Raw genomic sequence first — 20,708 nt, 5'->3', positions numbered from 1 at the left:
CAGAAAACAGTATGGCTCTTCCTCAAAAAATTAAAAATAGGGGTGCTTGGGTGGCTCAGTGGGTTAAGCCTCTGCCTTCCACTCAGGTCATGATCTCAGGGTTCTGGGATCGAGTCCCGCCCGCATCGGGCTCTCTGCTCGGCGGGGAGCCTGCTTCCTCCTCTCTCTCTCTCTGCTTGCCTCTCTGCCTACTTGTGATCTCTGTCTGTCAAATAAATAAAAAGTCTTAAAAAAAATAGAGTTAACATTACAATCCAACAACTCCACTTCTGGATACTTATCTGAAGAAAACAAAAACATTAACTCAAAAAGATATATGCATTCCCATGCCATGTTCAGGGCATTATTTGCAAGAGCTAAGATATGGAAACAACTTAAGTGTCCACTGACCAATGAGTGGAGAAAGAAAATGTGGTACATACATACAATGACATTATTTAGCCATAAAATAGAATGAAATGTTGCAATTTGCAATGACTTAGATGGACCTGGAGAACATTGTGCTAAGTTAAGTCAAAGAAAAACAAATACCTTTGATATAGTTTGCATGTGGAATCTTAAACCCACAAAGAACAGTTGGGTTGTTGGCAGTGGCGAGGGGGCAGGGGAGAGGGGCTAGCAGAAATAGGTGAGTCAAAATAAGTTGACTCACAGTTGTAAAATAAGTCAAGGGTATAAAATGTACAGGTTGGTGACTATAGATAATAAGACTGTATTGTCTATTGGAAGTTGCCAACAGAGTAAATCTTAAAAGTTCTTATGACAAGAAAAGTAATTTATAACTACGTACACTGACATGTTGACTAGGATTATTGCAGTCATCACTTTGTTACACATACAAATAATGATTATGATGTATACCTGAAACTAACATGTTATTAATTATGTCACCAAAATGACCCAAAATAAAAGACATGGAAGAGGAGGAAACATTCCTGAACTCATTTTATGAGATCAACATTACCTTGATATCAAAGCCAAAAAATTCTTAGTAAAATACTAGCAAATTGAATTAAGCAGCACAGTAAAAAGGTCATTCACCATGATCAAATGGAATGTATCCCTGGGATGCCAGGGTGATTCAATATGCACAAATCAATGTGACGTACCTTATAGAATGAAAAGGAAAAAACCATACGATCATTTCAATAGACACAGAAAGCTTTAGCATTTGACAAAATTTGACATCCATTCATGATAAAACCTCTTCACAAATTAGGCACAGGAGGAACATATCTCAACATAATGAAGGCTACATATGACAAGCCCACAGCCAACAGCATACTCAAGGGTTAAAGGCTGAAAGCCTTTGCTCTAAGATCAGAAAAAAAGACAAGGGTGCCCACTCTCACTACTCCTCTTCAGCCTAGTACTGGAATTCCTAGCCAGAGCAATTGGGCAAGAAAAATAAGTACAAGGGATCTGAAATGCAAAGAAAGAAGTAAAATTTTCTCTATTTGCAGATGACATCATGATTTTATATATGAAAAATCCTAATGACTCCACCAAAGAACTTAGATCTAATCAACAAATTCAGTCAAGTTGCAGGATACAACATTAACATACAAAAATCTGTAGCATTTCTATACATGAACAACGAACTATTTGAAAAAGAAAAAAAATCCATTTATAGTAGGATCAAAAACAATAAATTATATTTAGGAACAATTTAGCCAAGAAGGTGAACCATCTGTATACCGAAAACTGTAAACATGATGAAAAAAGAGTAAGATACAAATACATGTAAAGGTATCCTGTGTTCATAGATTGGAAGAATTAATTTTGTTAAAGTGTCCTTAGTACCCAAAGACACCTATAGATTTAATGCAATCCCTATTACGTTCCAATAGCATTTTTTAAAAAGTAAAAAAAAATAAATAAGTAGAATTTATGTGGAACCACAAAAGACCCTGAATAGCTAAAGCAATCATGAGAAAGAAGAACAAAGCAGAAGGCATCACAATCACTTCCTGATTTTAATCTATATTATAAAGCTATAGTAATCAAAATACTATATTGGCATAAAAAACATCATATAGACCAAAGGAACAGAACTGAGACCACAGAAATAATCCCATGCATATATGATCAGCTAATATTTGACAAGGGAGCCAAGAATACTCAACGGAGAAAAGCCAGTCTCTTCAATAAATGGTGCCAAGGAAATTGGGTATTTGTAGGTAATAGATTGAAATTAGACCCCTATCTTACACTACTCACAAAAATTAACTGAAAATGGATATAAGCTTAAATATAAGACTGGAAACCATGAATATCCTAAAAGAAAATATAGGAAAAAAAGATCCTTGACATAGGTCTTGGCAATGATTTTTTTTAGATAGGACACCTAAAACGCAAGCAACAAAATCAGAGATAAACAAGAGGGACTACATCAAACTTAAAGTTTCTGCACAGTGAAAAAAATTATCAACAAAATGAAAAGACAACCTACAGAATGGGAAAATATATTTGCAAACCACATATCTGCTAAGGGATTCACCCTCAAAATATAATAATGAATCCATATAACTCAAAAGTGGAAGAACAATCCAATTAAAAAATGGGCATAGGATGTGAATAGACATTTTTCCAAAGAAGATGTAAGAATGGGGGCTCTTGGTTGGCTCAGTCCATTAAGCGTCTGCCTTAGGCTCAGGTCATGATCTCAGGATGGTAGGATCTGAGCTCTGAGGCTGGATCCCTGCTCAGCAGGGGTCTGCTTCTCCCTTTGCCCCTCCCTTCTCCACCCCTCATCCCACCTCATGCGTGCCCTCTTTCTATTCCAATAAATAAATAAAATCTTAAAAAAAAAGAAGACATAAGAATGGCCAATCGGTATGTGAACGAATACTCAATATTGCTAATCATTAGGGAAATGCAAATCAAAACCGCAATGACATGTTACCTCACAACCTGTCAGGAATGACCAAAAAGACAAGAGATGACAAATGCTGGCCGGGGTGTGGAGAAAAGGGAACGCGTGTGCACTGTTGGTGGGAATGTAAATTGATACAGCCACAGCAGAAAACAGTATGGAGGTTCCCAAAGAAATTAAAAATAGAACTACCGTATGACAGATAAAATAGAAACTACCAGCAACTCCACTTCTGGGTATTTATCCAAAAAACCCAAAAACATTAACTCAAAAAGATACCTGCATGCCCGTGTTCATAGCAACATACCTTACAATAGCCTAGCCATGGAAGCAACTTATGTGTCCCTCCATGATGGATGAATGGATAAATAATTTGTGGTACACGTAACAGTGGAACACAGTTCGCCCACCAAAAAGACTGAAATGTCATCATTCGTAGCAACATGGATGGATCCTCAGGGGATCACGCTAAGTGAACTAAGTCAGAGAAAGACAAATACCATGTAATTTTACTTGTACACGGAATCAAAAACAAAACACAAACAAAAAAACTCCACGCAAACTTATAGAAATTTGGTCCCCAGAAGCAGGGGCTGCAGGGGAGGGGAGATTGGATGAGGTGGTCAAAGGGTACAAACTTCCAGTTATAAGATAAATAAGTACTAGGTAATGTAATGTACAACATGGTGATTCTAGTTAATGCTGTATATGAAATGACAGGTGTTAACTACTTATGGTAATCATTCCACGGCATGTAAGTTAAATCATTGCAGCCTTTAACATTGCTGTAGTTCAATTTTCCTTCAAACTGTAAAAAAAAAATGTTCAAAGTCTACTATAAAGCGACGGTAATCAAAACACTGTGGTATTAGCATAAAGACATTCATCTAGACCAGTGGAATGGAGAGTCCAGTGATAAACCTTTGCATAGAAGGTCAAATGATTTTTGACATAATGACAGAATGGTGCCGTGACCATTCATGGGGAAAGGGTGGTCTTTCCTAAAAATGATGCAGGGAAAACTGCATGGGAAAACACATGCAGAAAGATGAAACTGAACCCTTAACTAAGGCCACATACAAACTAATTCAAGATGAATTAAGTACCGAAAACAATAAAACTTAGAAGAAAACGTAAGACAGAACTTCATGATTTTGGATTTGGTGATGAGTTCTTGAATATGATGCCACAGGCAATGAAAGAAAAAAACAGACAAGATGAACTTCGTGAAAATTTAAAAAAATTTGTATGTCAAGGGACATTATCTAGAGAGTAAAAGGGCATCCCACGGAACGATAGAAGATATCTGCAAATCACTTATCTGATAAGGGATTCATGTTCAGTATATATAGAGGACACCTCAAACGTAACCACCACCAAAGACATTCAAAATCAGACCTTTTTCCAAACGGGAGATACGTACAAATGGCCAGTAAGTACAGGAAAAGATGGTCAATGTCACGAATCATCGTGGAAGTCCAAATCAAAACTACATTGAGATGCCATTCACACCCATTAGGATGGTTACTATCAAAACACCAGAAAACTAATATTGCAGAGGGTGTGAAGAAATCAGAGCCCTTGTGCTCTGCCGGTGGGAAACAGATGGTACTGCCACTGTGGAAAATAGGAAAGAGGTTTCCCCCAAAACTAAAAATAGCATCACCATAGGATCCAGCAATCCCACTTCTGGGTATAAACTCCAAAGAACTGACAGCAAGGTCTCAAAGAGGTAGTTGCACACTTGTGTTTACAGCAGCATTCTTCATAACAGCTAAAGCACAAAAGCAATACAAGTGTTTATTGATCAGTAAACGGGTAAACAACATGTGATATACACATACAATGGGAAAATATTCAACTCTAAAAAGGAGGGAAATTCTGCAATATATTGGCATACCATGGATGAATGTGGACATTATGTTCAGGGAAATAAGCCAGTCGCAAAAAGACAAATAGTGTCTGATTCACAATTGCAGGAGGTACTTTGAATAGTCAAATCCTGAAGACAGAAAGTAGCATGGAGGTTGCCAGGGGCTGGGGGGCGGGGGTGGGGAGGAAGAACAGAGAGTGATGGTTTAATAGGTAGAGAGTTTCAGATGTGCAAAAGGAAGAGCGATGGCGGTAAACGGCGGTGGCTGCCTAAAAATTCGCATGTATTTAATTTTACTAAAGTTGTACACTCAATGGTTAAGATGGTTTTAGGTTAGTTCTATTTTGACAAAAATATAAAAAATATTTTTAAATCATGAAAGTAATTTACACTTGTTATAATAAAAAATCAAATGCAGAGACAAGTTAACAAATAGCTATTCCTCCCCTAGCCCCCAAGTTGTACAAATAATTTCAGCTCCTATCAGGTAACCTAGACACGCCATTAGCTTACAGTGCTGAGCCAGCATTTTCCAAAAGGGAAGGAAAATTCCTTTTCAGAATGAAGAACAGAATTAAAATAGTTCTGTACAGGAAGCAATGTATAAAGCGGAGATATTACTTTTATGCAGAAATGAGCAAGAAAAAGATTTTTGAATGGTGAGGTCTCAGAGTGAATGCCAAGGGGCATTCAGGCACGGTTGGAAGGACTCTGCTTGGTGGTTAGCAGGTGGTTCGTGTGTATGTTCCCTGAAGCTTATCCCCCAACCCAAAGGTGGCTTAGGGAAAACAATTCTTATTAAAATAGTGATAGGACCCAGCAAAATATCAGGAAGATAGTTATTAATATATTTATAAATTGTTTTACATGTACCACATCGACTCCCCAAAATTATAAAGTCATATAGGGGAAAATAGCCTCATTCCAATTTTAGGGATTGAGAAACATCTAGGAAGTACTTTGTCTAGGTCGTCCAGCCCTTCAAAGCTCTTCAACCCTGTAAGCTGGGCACCTTCTAGTTTACCTGACCCCCTGCCTCCCGTGGAACAAGGATGCTGAGCTAGTTCTCTCTGGGGGATGCAAGGCTGAATCAAAGAATGACAGATACATCCATGATCATGAACCATCACAGCAGCTAAGTGACCCCCAAATCAGAAATTCCTGACCTGGCTGTGGCCCAGGGACGGCCAATATCCCCGGAGATACATTCTCTCACCACCACGAGAAATGTCTCAACACAACGATCAGAAAGCGTTCATTGGTCCAATATGCATCTCAGTGTGAAATAATATGCTTATCAAACAACTTTAGTCTCTCCAAAAGAGCTGGGGTCACTGTGAAAAACACTGTGGTCTCACAGGCATTCCCTACTTTACAGGGCAAGGACCTTCTAAGCAAAGATGGATGTGGGTACCGCTTACACCTGTTTTCCAAGTGATTTTACAATCACGGCAATCAGCGAATTATTGCATTTCTGGTGCGTAAGAAAACCACTATAGTAGAAATTTTAGTTCCTCCGCACTGTCCCCATTCTTTCCCTAGTAACCTTGACTTCCACATTTCTCTTTAGGGTCTCCTGATCTCCCCCCTTGGCTCCTGGAGGGCCACAATGTCACTTCCTCACCAGGTGACCAACGACGGAATTCGGCTGCAATACCACACCTCACCGGCAGATGCCGCAGCCTCAACGCTTGATGGCCAAATTTCAAATTACTAACAACACAACTGGCAGCCATTTAGTGCCTACTGTATGCCTTTTTTTTTTTTTTTTTTTAAAGTAGCCTCCGCGCCTAGCGCGGATTTCAACGGGTGGCTTGAACTCATGACCTTGACATCAAGACTTGAGCTGAGATAGAGAGTCAGATGCCCAACCGACTGAGCCACCCAGGCCCCTTGCCTACTGTATACTTGAAGAGCATTACACTAGGCACTTCCGGTCAACCCCGCGCCGGCTGGCTCATCTGGACAACTCGTGAGGTCTAGATTACTTAAATCGCATGAAGTGCTTTGAACAATGAACTGAACTGTAGTGTGAAATTATTACCAGCCTGAGGTGAGGTGGCAGAGACGGACGGGAACTTAGGTCCACCGCAGCTGTCTCAGCAAGTTGGTCTGGGCACAGGGCTTGCTTTCCTTCCAGTTCCTTCCACTGTCCTTTCTTCTGTCACCCTCCACTAAGCTGCTGCTATGTCTCCAACTTGGAATCCGGGATTTGGCTCCTCTACTGCAAAGTGATGGTAGTTTGGGGGGTCGGGGTCACAGGTGGGCCGGCCCCAGGGCTGTTCTGCCACATCACCGGCTTCCTGCGGGAACTTCTAGAAGGCAGGTGGCGCGGTGGGACGCAAGAGGTCGCGCTCTTACGATCTAGACTGAACGCTATGTTTCGTCCTTTGACCCCCGGGTTCGCGTCCCACCTGCCAGCGAGGACGACACCTCCACGTGAAGAGCTCGGGCTCCGCTCTTCTGCCACCGGCCGGGGAGGGTCCTCCGGCGGCACCTGGGGGGCTGGAGCTCTGCGCGGCCCAGGGGCTGCACCTGCCCGGGGCCGGCAGTCTCGGGATCGAGCTCTGCCGCGTCCTAGGGTGCGGTGGGCCGGAGACTACTCCGGCTGGCGGCTGTGCGCGAGCCTCCCGCGCGCCCCCCGGGGAGGCAGAGGGGCGCCAGCGCCCGCGGGCTCCCGCCCGCACTTGGTGTCCCGGCCCGCCGCAGGCGCGCGCGCGCGCCGCGAGGCGCCACATGCTGGGGCCCAGAGCGCTTGAGGCTTCGCTCAGCTTGGGCTCTTGGCTGCGGCCCCACGTGCAGGTTGCCCGGGACGCGGCACGGAGACCCCTCCCTCCCATACACGTGCGGGCCGCGCCCCTCCCCGCGCCCAGCGCAGCCGCGCCCGCGTCCCCGCTCCGGTCCCCGGCACCGCGAGGCGGCGCACCGGCTGCCTAGGGCCGCCGAGGGGCGGGGCTGCCGCCCGCATTGTTCCTCCCCGAGTGGCGGGCCCTCCCCTTCCCCCAGCCCCGGGCGGGGCGCGGGGCCGCCGAAGCCGCGGAACGTGGGCTCGCGCCCCGCCTTTGTCTCCCGGGTGCGAGCCGCCGCAGCCCCGCGCCCGCCGCTCGCTGCCAGAGCCGCTTTGTACCGCGGCGCGGGGGACCCGGGCGTGGAGCCGGCGGGCGCAGCCTCAGCATGGACGTGACGGTCTCGGAGCTCATGGAGCTCTTCTTGCAGAGCCCGCTGGTGACCTGGGTGAGTGCGCCCAGCTCCCTGCCCCATTGTTGGTGCACCGGCTTCTTCCCCCGCTGCCTGCCATGGACTCCCTTCCCGGGGTCCCGGGTAGCCTCCGGGACGCGGGGGACTCAGCAAGTGCTCCCGGCGGAGGTCGGGGTCTGAGCCCTGGGGTCCGGAGGCATTTCCAACTCGGGAGCCCGCGCACCGGGTGCGGGACCTCGCCGCGCTCTCGGCCCGGCCAGGGGTTGAGCTGGTACACCTGTTCCGACCGGGCCTTGGGCTACGTCCCCGTAGCGGACAGGATCCGAGGAGTCACCTGGGCCCCGTCATGGCCTGACCACTCGAGAAAAGGACCCAGTCCCCGAAAATATCCTCGTGTAGTTTCTGAACCTCTGAGACCAGCAGGTGGGTGGCGGCGGGGATTGGGTCTCCCAGTGAGAATGCGTACAGGCTGGGTTCGGAGCAGTCATTTCCAGTAGATTTGAGACGTGAGAAATTTATTAAAAAGTCCCTTTTGGTTTTGTTGTTTTTGTTGTTGTTTTTCGCCCTGGGACACTGGAGAACAGGGAGGAAGTTTTTCTGTTTCCTGGCGCGGGGTGGAGGTAGAGGCCCTGGAGATGGGTGGGCGGGCGGGCATGGGTGACCCACTCTTCCCGCAGAGGCTCTGCCTGCCTTTGCCCTGGAGAGCTTTGGCCAGGGCGTTCCGGGGTGACTTTTCCTGCCTTTCTCTTTCACCTACCCGGCAGGTGAAAACTTTTGGCTCCTTCGGAAGCGGCAACCAGGACAACCTGACCATGTACATGGATCTAGCCGACGGCATCTTTTTGAACCAAATCATGTTGCAAATGTAAGTTACCTCCAGGGAAGAAGGAAAGAACGGTGCTTCAGAAAGTTTAAGGTTGTAGCAACGGAGCATGGAGTTTGAACAGGAGGGTTCTTTTTCAGTGGGGCCCCTGGTGTGTCTCGGTTTTAAGGTGACTTCTTTCCGTTCCTGTGGATATGAAGAATTCTGGGTCGGCGGTTGGGCAGCTTGTTTGGTAAAGGCAATTTGGTATTGAATGACTGTCATCCACATGGTGTAAATAGCACAACGGACTTCAGACTCAGATAGTTGACTGAGGTTTGAGCAAGGACGTTTAAAAAAAAAAACACCCTTTTTGGGGGCAAGGAACTGTAACAGAGTCTGGTTACAGGAAGTGTCTAGGGCGGACCCAGAGCATCCGTGTCTAGGGCGGACCCAGAGCATCCGTGTGATTATACCGTTTCACCGTAGGGTGGGATGCCTGTGTTTCTGAGCTCTCTTCACGTGATTGTACCTTTTCAGGTGCCCCCTAGCAAGTGCAATCGGTTAAGGCCTTTCTCATGACTTGGATTTAAAGTTACTGTGTTGAGAGTCCTGGGAGTCTGAATGCTGGCGTACTGTTTGTCTTAAAGCCCTAGTGCTTAAACAGGGTCTTGATGGAAGTTAAACTTACTAACTTGTGTGTTTGACCACATCCTTTCCTGCAGCTGAATTCTGCAGAGCCTGTCTGATTGACAGCCTACCACAAGTAGGTGTTGGCTCCTGAGGCTGTGTTCTGTTTTTAACTCCAAGTGCAGGGAACATATTGGAAGTGACTGTTGGTATGATTCACGGGCCCTGGAAGCAAAATAAAACGTCCTCATGTTCTCTGCAGATCAGCCACTTAGGCTCACTTACTCACCTGCAGCTAAGCAAGTTGTCCTACGCTAGCATGAACCCATTAGCTAATGAGAATCAGCTTTGTGGCCCCTGAGGGGGAACAATTATCTTTGGCATATTCAGAAAGTGGTTTAAATAGATCTACCTAAAATAAGGTCTGCTTTAAAAATTTTCTGGGAACACTGCTTTTAATAAATCACTTGGTGTCATGTTGTGGGAGAGACACCTTAGTTTTGGGTTTTATTTTTTTTAAAGGCCCAACTTATCTTATTAATCTTGTGTTTGATTAGATCCTAAAACGACATACGTGTTACCAGCTTTGGCAGCACTTGTCTGAGAACATTGATGAAAAGGAGTTTTCCTGGGGTTGTCTAGAGGCATGTTTAATTTCTGGCAACTGCCCCCATTTTGGTGGACCCCGAAAATGACTGGATTCCATTGGTGCAGTGACCACTGTGTCCTTACCCAAACCCAAGACTGTTTAATTAAAAACAGCAGTATTCCTGGCCTTTTCATTCAGTTTTTACACCCAGGCAGAGGGGAGAACAAAAGCCCTGGGACTGTTTCTCTTTCTTCCCTGACCTTTGGAATTCCTGAAGCGTTTACTGCTTGCTTGTAAATCGGGAAAGCCTGTTGGACCATTCCTTTGAGAAGTGCGGGTTCACACTTGGCCCGTGGCTAATTTCAGTTTAAGGGCGTCTCCACTTCCCTTGGCAGTTTTTACCTGTTCTCTCCTTTGTGATATGCGGAGATAATCATTCTAGGAGTGGGAACTGAGAAGTTTGCTGCTCTTACGGCCTCAAGCTGGGCTTCTGTTGCCTTCTGGCCAGGGTCAGGAACAGAGGAAGGGATAGCGGGAAGCTGTGTGGGTGGCATTCCAGCTGAGGAAATCAAGGAGTGAGGGGCACCAGCAGCACACAGTTTACTGATTGTATGATCAGAATAAACCTGTTCCAGATGATAGGATAGAAATCAGAACACTGGTTGCTCCTGGGGGTGGGTGGGGATTGTCTGTAAAGGAGACACAGGTGAATTTCTGCGGGGTGTGGGAATGGTGATAATGTTCTGTGTGTTCGTGGGAGTACATCTTATTTTTCAGAACTCATCAAGCTGTAACTTAAGATTTATATATTTCACTCAATATAAAAATGATCTCAATTAAAAAGTACGCAAAAAAAAAAAAAGTGTATTTCAGACCTGGTGTTGACAGCTTAGGGAACTCTAGGTCTGTCTCCTACTGAACAAGTGATGCTGGGCATACCACTCGAGGATTTTGTTTTCCTCATCTGTACAATGGGAACTAAAGTGCCTCCCTTAAGAGATGGTTGTGAGGATTAAATGGGATGACATGTTAGCAATTAGCACAGTCCTTATCACTTAATAGGTACTAGTGTCAATTACAAATACTCCATCTTAATCCAGAAAGGATTGGAGGTACCCTGTAAGAATTTTTCTAGTCTTCCTTTCTCCCACATTCTTAATCTCCTAGATTACTGCATCATTCTTAGCCTGGGCCCTCTCTTAAGGAGAACTGAAGCAAAACTGGACTCCGGGACCCGCGTCCAAGCCCTCCATCTAATGCTGTACAAAAGCCTCTGTGTTCACTTCTGCCAAATGCAGAAATGTCAGGCTAACGGGCAGGTCAGTGATAAGACTATATTCTGCCTTATCTCCTCTGCTAGTAGCTCCAACGGGTGTTATTTGCCTATTTTGATAAATTCTCCCCAAGTTGGTAGGACCAGGAAGATTAAGAGAGCAGCATGCTAAGTGGGTATGGAGCTCAGATAAGAGGCGTGTTACCTAACACTTCAGAGCCATATGGAGGCCGGCGGGGGTCACGTGGCTACACCTGGGCATTGTCTCTGGCAACTGAAGAAGGCTATGGTCGTAGTCTCTTGGCCCTGGCCTCCCAGTGACATCAGTGCCTGGAAGCAGGAAAGCCCTGTGGGCTCAGCTTTCAGGGGAGGCCCAGGTGGAGGAGAATTCCCAGTGAAAGGCATTGAATGGCATGGACCACGATTCATGGGAGAACGTGCTGAATCGTTCCTCTGTAAATGTAGTCTTTCTGGGTAATCTGCTGGTACCCAAGGGAAAACCAGATTGCTCATTCACTTTGGACACATTTCTCACTGTCTTGTAGAAAGATACTTAAGCCCTTGGCCTCTGAAAGCACTGGATGGACAATTTTACATTCCCCTCTCTACCACTTCTTCTGCTTCCTTGGGCAAATTACTTAAAATTTGTAAGCCGCAACTTCCTGATCTGTAATAAGGGGATTGTATTTTATACACTTGGGAGGATTAAATAAGATTATGCATCTAGAAAATGCCCAACAAACATTCAGCATTGTTCGGAACAAGGCCAAGGGCCCCGGGGTATGTGTGTGTGTGTGTCCCCCCACGTGCCTGAGCCATAATAATGGCTAGTATGCATCTGTACTTTTGGGAAGGGACACCTGATTTAAGGCAATGGCTGCTGAGTGCAGTTGGGAACTTGGGATTGGGCCTGAGGTCAGCTTGCGCCTTTGCAAGGTTTGTAGTAAGTCCAGCATTATTTGCTTTGTTCAGATTTTCCCTCGGTGCTTACTGTAAAAATCAGGATAATATATTATTCAGGGGTTGGAAACATCCTCAAGTCAAACAGTTGCCTGAACTTCTTTTTTTATTTTAAAGACTTTTTTTTTTAAGATTTTATTTATTTGACAGATCACAAGTAGGCAGAGAGGCAGGCATGGGGGGGGGGGAAGTAGGCTCCCTGCTGAGCAGAGAGCCCGATTAGGGCTCTCGATCCCAGGACCCTGGAATTGTGACCCGTGCCAAAGGCAGAGGCTTTAACCCACTGAGCCACCCAGGCGCCCCCCGCCTTTTCAAGTGATCTCTACACCCAACGTGGGACTCGAATTCACAACCCCAAGATCAAGAGTTGCACACTCCACCAACCAACCCAGCCAGGTACCCTGAGTTTACTATGTTTCTAAAAGGCATTTGTAGAATAATTTTCCCCCTAATGTGTTGCAAGAGGAGTTCTAGTCCCATTCTGCATATATAAAAGCTGAGGGCAAGTACTTGTTAGTTGAATGAGTTTGTGTTGTCGGAAAAGTGTCAGAATAAAAAAGATTTTTGTGAACTTAAGTGATTTTCTTTTTTTGCTAGAGAGTATGAGACTCTTCGGGGGGGCTTTGAGTCCTTAAAAATTATATCAAAAATATACATTGGTTGTAGGAGAGTAGAAGAGACAGATGAGCCAAATAAAATCGTCCATGATTTTACCATGTAGAGGTAGCAATGCTTTTATTCTGGTGTCTTCAGATGTCTATAGTATGTAGATATATGCTCCTTAAGGTATTTTATGCAGACATGGGCTCATGCTGTTGTCTTTCACCATCCCTGTTTTTCAACCCATGATACTTTGTGGACATGGACATCTCTATGTCAATAGATCATTTCTTTAAAAAACATTTATTTATTTATTTATTTGACAGAGATCACAAGTAGGCAGAGAGGCAGGCAGAGAGAGAGAAGGAAGCAGGCTCCCTGGTGAGCAGAGAGCCGTATGCGGGGCTCGATCCCAGGACCTTGGGATCATGACCTGACCCAAAGGCAGAGGCTTAACCCACCGAGCCACTCAGGTGTCCCAATAGATCATTTCTTGATTCATTTTTAAATTTCGGAAGCCTTTGGAATAGAACTAAAATTTGCAGGCTGGCTTTCCCGAGGGAGGGGGCAAGGTTGCCATAAATGTAAATCCTCTGTCTTTAAAATTCTAGGTCAAGTTGATTTGCATTTTTCTAGTTTTTGTTTTTGAAAGATTGATTTATTAGAGAACGCACGTGTGCCCAGGAGTGGGAAGGCAGAGGGGGAGAGAGACTCTCAAGCAGACTCCCCACTGAATGAGGAACCAAGCCCATGACCTGAGCCAGTCAAGATGCAGACACTCACCTGACTGAGCCACCCACGTACCCCCTAGTTAGGAGTTTTTATAAGTAAGTGCTGAGGGCCCCACACTTGGGACTCCAGATGTTCCTGAATTCGGACAAGCTACCAGATGCTTGCACCCAGTGCCTCCCTCCTATCCTCTGACCTCTTGATATGGGGCTCTTGGGCCTTTGCATTCTAGGGCTATCATGAAAAAAAGATCCTTGTTAGTAATGATGGCTTTTGGGGACATACAGTTGTGCAGTGGTTATGGGATGTCCTCTTCCTGGGATATAGGACCATGTATGGGTCCACGTTTGCCTGTGCAGAGCTGACCTTCTTGAGTGACCACCTAGGGCTGCAAGAATCCTGTAGTCATTTTGCTGATGAATGCCCTGGGGCCCAGAGAACCTTGGTCGTGGACTGGCATCTGTGTCTCCTGTCCCCTTTTTGCAGCACAGAAAGGTGGGGGTTACTCCATGCTGGGAGAGTGAGGATGAGCCTTTCTTAACCGTAGTTGACTTTTGCTTCCAGTTATTTCTTCATAACCTCTTGACCCTGAGAGCCTTCGCTGAAGGATGGAGCACTAATGATCGTGATAATTAGTCTAATTATTTCTACAGTGAATGTGGAGGCTCTTTTGGAGTGTAGTTTCAGTTAGCTGACCTGGGAGAACAAAAGCAGAGCTGGGCAGGGGCTCCTCTGTTATTATCTGGGGGACCCACAGGTCCCCACCCTGGGTGTGCGATGTGCCTTTGCACACGCAGGAGCCTTGCACCGTGTTTTCCAACACGTGTGTGAAGCCCCCTGACTTAAAGCTGGGAGTACATAGACAGTGGAGAAAGCTCTGTGTGCTCTCTGAGTTCTGTTTTAAGAAGTACTTTAGTCACTTAATGAAATTGCTTCTCTTCTCTTGAGGTATCTAAAGAGAGAAGTGAGCCTTTAAGATAAATTGTTTATAATGTCAAGTATACTTCTGTAGCTAAAAATGCCTTTGTGGTATAAATTCTGAATGCGGCCTCTATTCCTAAATTAATTTCCACTGAACTGTTAACCTTTGTTTTCTCAGTAATGAATGGCTCCAAGAGAAATGTAACGTGCAAATGGCTTGGCCTGACTCCATTACTGTGTGGGGACAATAAGAAACGTTGTCACATGACAGTTGAAAAGAGATTCCCTGGTTGCCCCAAGGTGCCCATGTGATTATTTTTGGGGGATACAGGCTGACTGAATAAAATCCGTGGCTATGACCGGGTGTCACAGGTAAAGGGGTTTGCGAACACACCATGCACGGTGGGGACTCCTGGTGTATATGTCAAATATTTAATGGTCGAATTCTAAACAGCTCATATTAATAAAGTAAAAAAAAAAAAAAAAAAAAAAAGGTTGTCCTTACAGTGAGGACTGACATGATTTCACCTCGTGGATTTTTTTTTTTTACTGTTTGTCAATTTTGTGTTAATTACTGGCTTTGGAATGAGCCGCGTGGCATGGAGGTTGATCTCCCTAACTGCCCAACTCCCGTTTGGGCTCCTGTCCCTTTGTGGGGATGATTACCGAGGAAGAGGGGCTGACATTCTGCCCTCGTGCCCGTCTCCCAGGGCCGGGATGACAGATGAAACCCTGAAAACAGCCCTCATTTGAATGAGACCGTGACACGGGACGGAGGGCTTTGTTAGACGCATTGTGTGGTAAGTGGGAAGGTAGAAGCTAAATCCGGTCTACAGTCTACCCAGTCTGTTCTCGTCACATAAGAAACATTTTGAAAAACGTCCTGGACGTGGATGAGTGGAAATACAAATCACTTGATTGATTTCTAGTTTCATCCAAACCAGACCTGACTTTTGCCCGAGATTGGAAAATAAATGACACCGTGGGGGTTTCCCACATGAATTATTTATATCTCTGTGCTTAGCATTTTTCGTAGGGTATGTGGTACACCAGGTCATATCACAGACTCCTGCTGTTGGTTTTTCAAGGTAGATTTGTGTCCCTGAAATGTAAATCACAGGCACCACCGGCCCTAGACCAATCTGGTGACAGAGGTGGAGGACCCCAGTGAGATGGAACATGAATGATTTTGATTTACTAACTCAGAAAATGTACTCCACCCCTCCCCCCCTTCTTGGCATTTCCTGTATTTTGGTTTGTTCTTCTTAATCTTGAAATCTATCTTGGCAGAGTTTATTGGTTTTCAGACAGTATCACTTTTGGGGTCTGCATTGGCCTTTGGTGGTGGTTTATGGGTGCTGCTAGCAGTGGAGGCGGAAATAATGTTGACTCAGGGCCTGTGATGGGTTGGTAATGGGGGATGGGTGATCAGGGCGGTGATGGCCCACCGCCCCCCCAAGGTCCATGGCTTGGCAGTAACGGAATAAGGATTTGACTTGAGCCACGTTGTCATAACCGCGTAGTTAGTGAGGCTGGGGGTGACCTGGAGCTGGCTCTCGGCCGGAAACGGGGTGTGTGGCAAATGCTGGGATAAGCAGTTTCCTCCATTCTCTTCCTGCTCCAGAGACCCCAGGCCAACAAATCAGCGCATCAACAAGCACGTCAACAACGATGTGAACCTTCGCATTCAGAACTTGACCATCTTGGTGAGAAACATTAAGACGTACTACCAGGTAAGGGCTGGGAACCCTGTTCCCCTGGAGTTTGACTGTGTGCCTCTGGTGGTATCGTCACTGAAAGGTTTCCCCGCAGGAAGCCGAGAGGAAATGGTGTTCATGTTTAGGCATCTGCTTGCTCACGCTTGGTGTGTTTTCACTTGCATCCTTTTTTTTTTTTTTTTTGCATTGTGGGAAGCGTGTCAGATGCTGGATCACTTTGTCCAGTGAATATCCTTTGAGCTGTGTGCAGAGCATCGTGCTTGGTATGGCAGGACCCCAGGAACGGGCCGTGATTCACAGCTGCAGCCCCAAGCATGCTCTTGAACGGGGACCCTGACAGGGTGTCACCCACAGCGAGTGAGTCTTTGTTCAGGAGTAACTGACAAGGTTGAGGGAAAGAAGAGACCGTGGAAGGGTTATGTTCGTGCCCCCAGCATGCAGACGGGAGCACTGGGGTTCAGGGTGCCAAGTGGCAGGTGCTCCCTGTGTCTCAGCAGCAGATAGGTGATGGGTTGGGCAGGGGGCCCTGATGGGGAAGGGCTTTTCGCCTTCGGAAGGTCAGGTGAGAATTGTTGATGTTGATGGGAAATGGATTTAAACTGTGTCTCTCAGAGCCCTGGTTTTTAAACTTCTTAGCGGTGAAAATTTACTCCCCGCTGTGCATTTTTCTTGCAACCCCAGGTGAAGCCCTTGTGACTGTGATTGACTTCAGGGTCGGGGGCTCTGGTTTTCTCTGCTTGGCACCCTCCTTTCCCACTGGAGCATCTCTGTTGGTTGCCAGGACCTTAGGGAACACGGTTTGAGAACGGCTGCTCAGGAAGATATCTTTTCCAGAATTCATGCTGGGGCTTTGCCGATTCCTTGAGCAGACTCTGCCTCTGGGACCTCTTCTTAGCATCAGGTTCCTGGACTGTAACTCAGTCTCTGTGCTGGGGTTTAGGGGCATCTGCAGGGTGGTGAGGTCCCTGTCGATATGAGGGAGTCCCCAGGCCACCGTGGTTCATTCTCTGTCCTCATGCAGTCATTGCTGGTTCTGAGGTCAGCTGAGGCATCATCACACCACGTGTTGGGCCGTCTCCTGCAGGGGGCTGCAGTTGCCGCGGGAGCGTCCCTTCTGAGGACTCAGTATGAATTTGAAGATGGATGGGAGAGGGAGGCAGTAGACCTTGTCCTGGGTTTTCCAAGATGATTGCATCTGTCATCCCTCCCACCGTGGTTGGGGTGCGTGAGAGAGGGTTACTGTGCTGGGACTCTTTCCCTGTATGGCCAGCTCTGCAAGCCCCCTGGGCTCACTGCATGGACCATTGGTGGCCCGGCGCTGTGGACTTCTTGAGCAGCCTCTGTGAGGCTTAGATCCAGCCCCATCCTTTTAGTTCCAGATAGATGGCAGCTGTGATGGGATGGGGGGCCTGGGCGAGCTGGATCTATGGGGCTGAATGGGTTTGTTTTCCTCTGAGGGGCGCCACACTCAGGCCCAGGCATGCTGTAGACAGATGGGAAATACTCAGCGAGTGTTTTCCTGGGGATGGCCATGGGCAGGGGAAGCTGAGCAAAGACAGCGGGGCTGCCCGTGAACTCGGGTCTGGGCATGGCGGGGTCTGTCTGGTGGCAGGGCTGGTGGTTCAGCATGTCCTCAGGGCTTGATCCCAATCTGTAGGCACCATTCCTGGTGAGCAGGGGCTTTTGATGCTGTGTGCTAAATGCCAGGGGCTGTGGAGTGCAGGTGGCTTAAGACCCTTAACTCATGCTTCAGAGAGGGAGGGAAAGGCTTCTTGGAGGAGGGGGCACTTGAGTGGAGTCTTGGCAGGTGACTTGAGTTTCCATGTTTGGAGGGTCATGGGAAAGAAAGAATGGGAAAGCGCATAGAGGTAGAGGAAGACATGGAGGCATGAGACCGGCCTGTCCTTGATCTGTCAAGGACCAAGTTTTGCACTGTTGCTCAGATAGAGGTCTGCTTTACCCAATTTCACATGAATTTAAACTCGGGAGGATGTGAACACGAGAGAGACAGAAACTCAGAACAGCAGGCTTGCAAGACTGGCCAGAGCCGGTGGCGGTAGCTCCACAGGTGTGTCTTAGGCCGCAGGTGCGGCTGAGGGATGGTAACCTCTCCCCGGGGCCCGAGAGCTGTCCGGGAGCAGCGTGCCGCATCAGCCCCTTGCTGCAAGCTGTTGGCCACCCGGGGGCTGTCCTCGGCTCTTGCTGGCCACAGGAGTCCGCGCTGGTGCTGAACCTCGGCTCCCAACCGTCCGGATCTCGGCTGGCTGGACAGAGCGTGACACCCACTCGAGACCGTGTCAGTTTGGAGTCGGGTAGCTGCTCTGTGTAGAGTTCCAGGAGACGAGACATGGTCAGGGGGAGGAAAAGATGTCCAGTCCGTTCTCAGGGCCCAGAAAGACTCACAGGTGGAAAGGGGGACCCTGCGTCCTTGTTCTGCTCCTATGCTGTTAACTCTTCGGGGCCGGGGTGCGTTGGCAGCCCCAGCCCCCGGCAAGCATTTGCTGTGAGCCGTCTCCCTGCTCCTCAGTCAGTCCTGCTCCCTGGGGGGCTAGCTGGCCGCTTCCTCTCGGGGCTGGCACAGGTTAGGTGTGTGGGCAGCTCTGTATATTTTTTCTTTCCGATTTATTGTAAAATAAAGTTAAGTCCTGGTCCTGCAAGTAGTCGCTGTTCTTTATAAACAGCTTGGAGAACAAGTAGCAAGAAGAAAAAGAACTTCCTTCCAGTTTTTGCATGAATAGTTTTTGTTTTATACGGTCGTGGTTGTCCCATATATACAATTGCATATCCTGCCTTTTTCCCTGCCGCCTGACGTTCAAGTGTGCACATACTTGGTTGTTATTATAAGAGGTGAAAGAAAGTTTCCCAAGAGGAGTACGGCCTGAGTCCCCCTGTGAAAGTGGCCCTCCAGCTTGGGAGGGCTCGGGATGGGGCAAAGCAGATGCCGCTTCTTACTGTGTAAGGGTAGTCTGGAAGGGCAAGAGATTGCCCCCCGACTGGTGAGACTACTGCTTGTCCATGGTTTTTTGTTGGTAGACTCCTTGAGGTCACAGAATCTTGCCTTGGGTCTTGTTTGCCAAGCAGCGGTTCTGCCCACTGGTTGTCCCCTTCTTTTCTTTTTTTTTTTTTTTTTAAGATTTTATTTATTTATTTGACAGAGAGAGATCACAAGCAGGCAGAGAGAGAGGAGGAAGCAGGCTCCCTGCTGAGCAGAGAGCCCGATGCGGGCCTCGATCCCAGGACCCTGAGATCATGACCTGAGCCGAAGGCAGTGGCTTAACCCACTGAGCCACCCAGGCGCCCGTCCCCTTCTTTTCTGAGGCACCACAAGGCAGGGACCATTAGAAAGGATGGGGGCCTCTCTTGAGTAGCATGGGCTTATCGTACAAGGAAGCTCAAGTTTTGCCTCTGAAAACCTGTGGAGGTGATGACCCTTGACCTTTGTCTGGGGCAGACAGTAGACGGTGCGTGGAAACCAGCATGGCCGGCCTCAGTCTGACCACTGGTGTGTCAGCCAGGGTCCCAGGCTGCCTCCTGACCTGCTGCTTGGACTTCTCCAGGGCTGGGGCCTAGAAATGGCATTTTCAGAAGTTCCCCAGCTGTTGCTCTCACCATCCTTCCAGCAAGCTGGGGAATCAGTGAGCTTTTCAAAGTGTGGTCCCCAGACACGCAGCATCAACATCACCTGGAACCTGTTAGAAATGTAGATTGTCAGTCCGCCCGCCCCCCCCCCGCCCCCGTCCCCCAGATGGGCTGTGGCTGTCCAGCAATCTGTCTTCACAAGCCCTCCAGGCTATTCTGCTGTGCACTCTCATGGGAACTAAGGGTTAGAGTGTTTCTAGTGATGTCCAGAAGAGGCACCTTCAGCCAGGTCCCCCCAGGTGACTCCTCTCCGTCATGAACGATGGGCGAACATCTCGTGTGTCTAGGAACAGGGAAGCAGGGAGAGAGTGCTTGGTTTTGTCATTGCCTTTTGCAGAAGAAAAGGCTGACAGCCCGAGGTGGAGGTTCTTGCTCCAGGACGAGCCTGCACAGGCGGAGGAACATCTGCTGAGAGGCCTGGAGGAAAGGCAAGCTTAGACCAGACCTGCGTGCTGCCTCAAGCCCCCTGGCGGGCCAGCTCTGTGCCCTGCCATCATATGATGCTGGTTTTATTTACTCAAAGCCAAACTCTTTTTCCTCTGAGTCCTTTTTTTTTTTTTTAATGTTAAATTTTGGATTGAACATTATTTTGATGGAATGATTATTTTATATTCAGATTCTTGAGGATTTACATTAAATGCACGTTCATTTGACAGTCGAGCCAGTGGGAAAGTGCATCTAGTAGAAGCAGAAGTCCTGGGTGCAGCAGGGGCTGGTGTGTGTTTATTCCTTGGGGGCTGTGCACTGTGTCCCACTGCCATGCCCTGCCCTGGACACCTGCCGTCCTGCTCCTCCTACCAACAGTTGGGGCCTGCTTGTCACGTGAATTACAGAGGCTTCTTTGGCCTTACGCTGGTGGGAAGCAGTTTGAACAGCATAAAATCGGGTGTGTGTTGGTCTT

The 20,708-nt window shown here is 47.4% G+C and overlaps 1 protein-coding gene across 4 annotated transcripts in view; it reads left to right on the top strand.

Annotated features, from left to right (window-relative positions):
• The first annotated feature begins 7,896 nt into the window (after positions 1-7,896).
• CCDC88C (coiled-coil domain containing 88C) overlaps positions 7,897-20,708 on the top strand; it is a 123,570-nt gene continuing 110,758 nt past the window's right edge. For 2 of the 4 annotated variants that reach the window (XM_044229976.1, XM_044229981.1), the window contains exons 1-3: positions 7,897-7,982; positions 8,711-8,811; positions 16,075-16,183. In XM_044229976.1, coding sequence (XP_044085911.1) covers positions 7,923-7,982; positions 8,711-8,811; positions 16,075-16,183 — 270 coding nt within the window. In that variant the 5' untranslated portion in view covers positions 7,897-7,922. Of the gene's footprint in view, positions 7,983-8,710; positions 8,812-15,812; positions 15,857-16,074; positions 16,184-20,708 lie in introns of those variants that run through there. The other 2 variants (XM_044229977.1, XM_044229978.1) reach the window with 2 other exon arrangements.

This window comes from Neovison vison, chromosome 13 (genome assembly GCF_020171115.1).
Source record: "Neovison vison isolate M4711 chromosome 13, ASM_NN_V1, whole genome shotgun sequence".
NCBI lineage: Eukaryota > Metazoa > Chordata > Mammalia > Carnivora > Mustelidae > Neogale > Neogale vison.
Note: the sequence above shows the minus strand (reverse complement) of the source record. Positions and strands in the feature narration are given on the sequence as shown.